Raw genomic sequence first — 4,255 nt, 5'->3', positions numbered from 1 at the left:
GGGGGGGAGCGTGAGTACTTGGTGTGTGCCCATTTGTGAGAGATGAGCATATTCGGAGATCCTGGTAGCTATAGGAAGAAAGGGCATTGGACAGGCAACTTTTCATCTGTTAGACCAACTTCCAGTTATCAGAAGGACCAGAGGGAGCCACAGAAGTGGTGAGTTCTGGGAGCAATCCTGGGGAGAATGAAGTAGGGGTGAGGAGAGCCTGTTCTCCTCGCTGGCAGCCTGAAAGCGCTAGAGACCAGTTGGGGCGAGGGGGCTCAAGCTTCCTTCAGTTCTGGCTCAGAGCATATATTATGGGGAGGGGGGGTGACTGTGCACCAAGGTCATGACTAGTAGATAGACAGGGCCCACTAACAGTATGTGGAGAGGGTCCAGGAAGCCCAGGCACTTGTGGAAAAGAGGCATCTGATTTAAAATAAGAATATTCCATAATTTTCTTTATATGAAATCCAGGATAGGTGCATCTATAGAGGCAGTAACTACAATAACAGTTTCTCAGACTTATAACGGGGGGAAAGGTGGATCTAATAACAAGGAGTACAAAAAAAAGGAAAATGTTCTAGAACTGCTTCTGGGGAGGGTTGGACAACTCTCTTTAATATATTCAACCCCTTGAATGGTATGGTATGTGAATAAAACTGTTTTTTGAAAGAGTTTAACACCAAAAAAGAACAAAAAAGAAAATCCCTAGGATTTGAAGAACCAGGAAGGGATTTTCCTGAAAAGCTCTAGCATGTCATGAGTATAAACTGAGTTCTGGGGTCTGTTAAACTAGAGGCCTGGTTCCACTGACCCTGCCTGCACCCCGTTTCAGAACCACAAGGACCCGTAGAAATCAAGGCCTGTGAGAAGCGGCCAAGCATATCTATGTGCAGTCACCACTGTGCCTATCACCAGGAGTGTCAGGCCAATAACGTATGCTGTTCGACCTTCTGTGGGAACGTCTGCATGAACCGCCTGTGAGTAGCAGCCCGGGCTGTGCCTCCTTGCTTACTCTCCCCTCTCCTCAGCGTCTGTGCCCATAAAAATGACTACTCCCCCGCCGTCAGCAGGAATGCTGCCCTCCCCACTGTCTGAACCGCTTGTTCCAATCACATTAAGCAGGACAAGCCCAGGGCCCCTACTTGTGTGCTCCTCTTCTGGAACAACCTGCTAACCTAGTGCGGTGCCCACACTTGACCCACCCCCTCCTGGGCTCAGGTCCCCACCTCTCTCTCCAGGCCATGTTGTGGTTCTCTCCCCCGCCAGGCTTAGGAGTGTCTCAGTCTCTTGTCTGTCTGCTCACTGACCCAGAACTTCAAGAGGTAAACCAAGTCATGTGTGGCCCCTTCAAACACTAAGGACAACATCCTTGCCGCAGAGGATTCAGCTTTGACTGGAGTCACACGGACGTCACAACCTGGCCACAGAGTGGGTGTTAGTAACCCTAGAGACTCTTTAAAGTCAGGAGAATGAGTCCCAAGGAGGGAAGGGAACATGCCCCAGGACCAAAAGGGAACAGAAGCACCTGCTGTGTGCAAGGAGGTGTTTCCTCCAGACGCCATCTGTTTGCTCCCATCAAAAATATACCCAACCCGGAACACCATGAGCAGACGCTATGCGGTGTGAGGTGATAGTGGAACGTGAAGGAGCACGTCCGTACCTAGTCAGCCAGGATTCTGATGACAATTTTCAGGGTATTTCTGTACAAGTTCATCAGGAACACTGAACAAAAGTGTGTGATTGGTTGATGATTATGTCAGGATATATCAATCTTATAGTAGAACATGCTCAAATAGTAAAAAGAACAGGAAAAAATGAGAATCGTGCTAAGATCAGCGAATCATGGTTGTAAGACCTCTGGAGTCGTGGAAACGACATGTGCATTGATCTTCCAATTTTTTCCAAAAGAATGAGTTTCAAGTGTCTCTGAGCTTGAGCACCTACAGACAGTTACGTCGAACTGGACAAGCTACTTCTCAAATGAGCCAGAGTTCTCTGATTTGGTAGCCATTAAAAATAAATTTAAGTTAAATAATAATAAATAAAATAAAATTAGTCAGAGTTCAAGGATAGCTGTACACATTCAAAATTATATATATATATATGTATATATATATGTATATATATTTAAATGTCCAACCCATAGGTTTCTAATATTTAATGAGATTACTTTACACTCCTGGTGAAGTAAACTCTGATTTCAGAAAGCAATTGTATCACTTTATTTGGGGAGAGCAGGGCCAGCTCCTGCTCCTTCATCCACAAGGATGACCACCCCATCACAGGGCCTGGAGTGGTGCCAGGCGCTGTGACTGCAGTGCTCTCTACACTGAGTGCTCCTTACCTTTCCCCTAAGCCTCGCCACTGGATTCTCATTCTCCTTCCTCTTCATTTGGAGGACAGCTACGGAGCGCTGACAGTGGTTCCCGCCGCTGCCCATAAGGATTCATTGGCACAGGGTGGCTACGAGCCTTGCCCACGGTCCCAGTGGAAATTCATTCCTGGGATACAGATGTTCTGCCACCCTGTGCAAACACACCTCTGAAATGGTCCCAGAGCTAGGTCCAGGGACTGGGTTCTGTGTTGCCAATTGGCATATGGCGTTCTTTCCGAAGGGGCTCAGGCAGGCGGGCCAGGCCTGGGGTCAGGTGTACTGTGGCAGGTGCTAGCCTAGTGCTTCCTGCAGGGCCTGCGTGATGGAGGGGTCAGAAGAGGAAACCTACCTTCATCAGACCAGAGCCTCTGAACCACCTCCACACATCACACTCAACGCATTCTCAGTTCTTCCTTACCCCTCCCCAGCGTTTCCCTGGGTCGAGGGTGTTGCCATAGATCACATCCAACCAGATACCGTTCGATGTCGCTGGGCATTAAGGCATAGTCTCTAAGAACTCTTACTTGAAGCTTCTCGAGAAAGCTTCATGATCCAGTCACGGTCCAAAGCTCCTGTGATGGCCTGGGTTCTCGAGAGAAATAAAGCCAGAGATGCTTATATCGGTAGATATAGAAAAGAGTTTATATTTTTACAAATGGCTTACATGGTGGTGGTTGTTATTATTGTTGTTGTTATTATTAGATCCCATTGAGTCAGTTCCAACCCACAGTGACCCTGTGCACAACAGAACAAAACACTGCCTGGACCTGCGCCAGCCTCACAGTTGTTCCCATGCCTGACCACTGTCACAGTCAGTCTCTTTCGCTGCCCCTCTACTTTACCAAATGATGTCCTTCTCCAGGGACTGGTCTCTCCTGACAACATGTCTACAGTGTGTGGGAGGAAGCCTCCCCTTCCCAGCCTCTAAGGAGCTGTACTTCTAAGGTGGATTTGTCCTTTGGGCAGCCCAGGGTGCTTTCCATAGTCTGCACCAGCACTGCAATTCAAACACATCAGTTCTTCTTCGGTCTTCCTTGTTCAATATCAAATTTTCACATGCATGTGAGGTGATCGAAAATACCATGGCTTGGGTCAGGCTCACCTTAGTCCTCAAAGTAACCTTCCTGCTAATCAACACTCTAAAAGAGGTTTTGTGCCGCCGCAGATTTGCCCAACGCATTATATTGTTTGATCTTTTGACTGCTGCTTCCATGAGCATTGATTGTGGATCCAAGCAAGACAACGTCCTTGACAACTTCAACCTTTCCTCCACTGACCACGATGTTACCTCTTGGTCCAGTTGTGAGGATTCGGGTCTTCTTTACGTTGAGTTGTCATCCATACCAAAGGCTGCAGTCCTTGATCTTCATCAGCAAGTGCTTCTGGGCCGCCTCACTTTGAGCAGGCAAGGTTGTGTACCCTCATTTCCCAGGTTATTCCAGTCCTGATGCCACATTCTTCTCCACATAATCCAGCTTCTCTGATGGTTTGCTCAGCACACAGATTGAATAACTCTGATGAGAGGATACAACCATGTCCCACGCCTTTCCTGATGTTTAACCAGACGATATTCCCTTGTTCTGTTTGCACAGCTGCCTCTTGATCCATGTCCAAGTTCTGCATGAGCACAATGAAGTGTTCTGGAATTCTCATTCTTCTCAAGGTTGCCCAAGGTTGATCCGTGCAGGTGAATGCCTTGGCATAGTCAATAAAACACAAGTTAACAGCGTTCTGGTATTCTATGTTTTCAGCCAAGATCCGTCTGACATCATCAATGAAATCCCTTCTTCCGTGTCCTCCTGAATCCAGCCTGAACCTCCGGTAGCTTCCCTGTCAATGGACTGCTGCAACCATGGCTGGATGATCTTCAGCAAAATCTTACCTGCATGTGCT

General features: G+C 47.6%; 1 protein-coding gene across 1 annotated transcript; it reads left to right on the top strand.

Moving 5' to 3' along the window:
• Positions 1–801: 801 nt before the first annotated feature.
• On the top strand, positions 802–969 carry LOC115871340 (protein WFDC10B-like; the record flags this gene model as incomplete). Its single annotated transcript, XM_030887058.2, has 1 exon — positions 802–969. A coding segment is annotated over one exon (168 nt), but the record flags the coding sequence as incomplete, so codon positions are not given.
• Between the last annotated feature and the right edge of the window lie 3,286 nt (positions 970–4,255).

The sequence above is a fragment of the Echinops telfairi genome, unplaced genomic scaffold (genome assembly GCF_000313985.2).
Source record: "Echinops telfairi isolate 266 unplaced genomic scaffold, ASM31398v2 ScPeMD7_5592;HRSCAF=6446, whole genome shotgun sequence".
In the NCBI taxonomy this organism is placed as follows: Eukaryota; Metazoa; Chordata; class Mammalia; order Afrosoricida; family Tenrecidae; genus Echinops; species Echinops telfairi.
The sequence above is the reverse complement of the archived record's forward strand: the minus strand, read 5'-3'. Positions and strand labels throughout refer to the sequence as shown.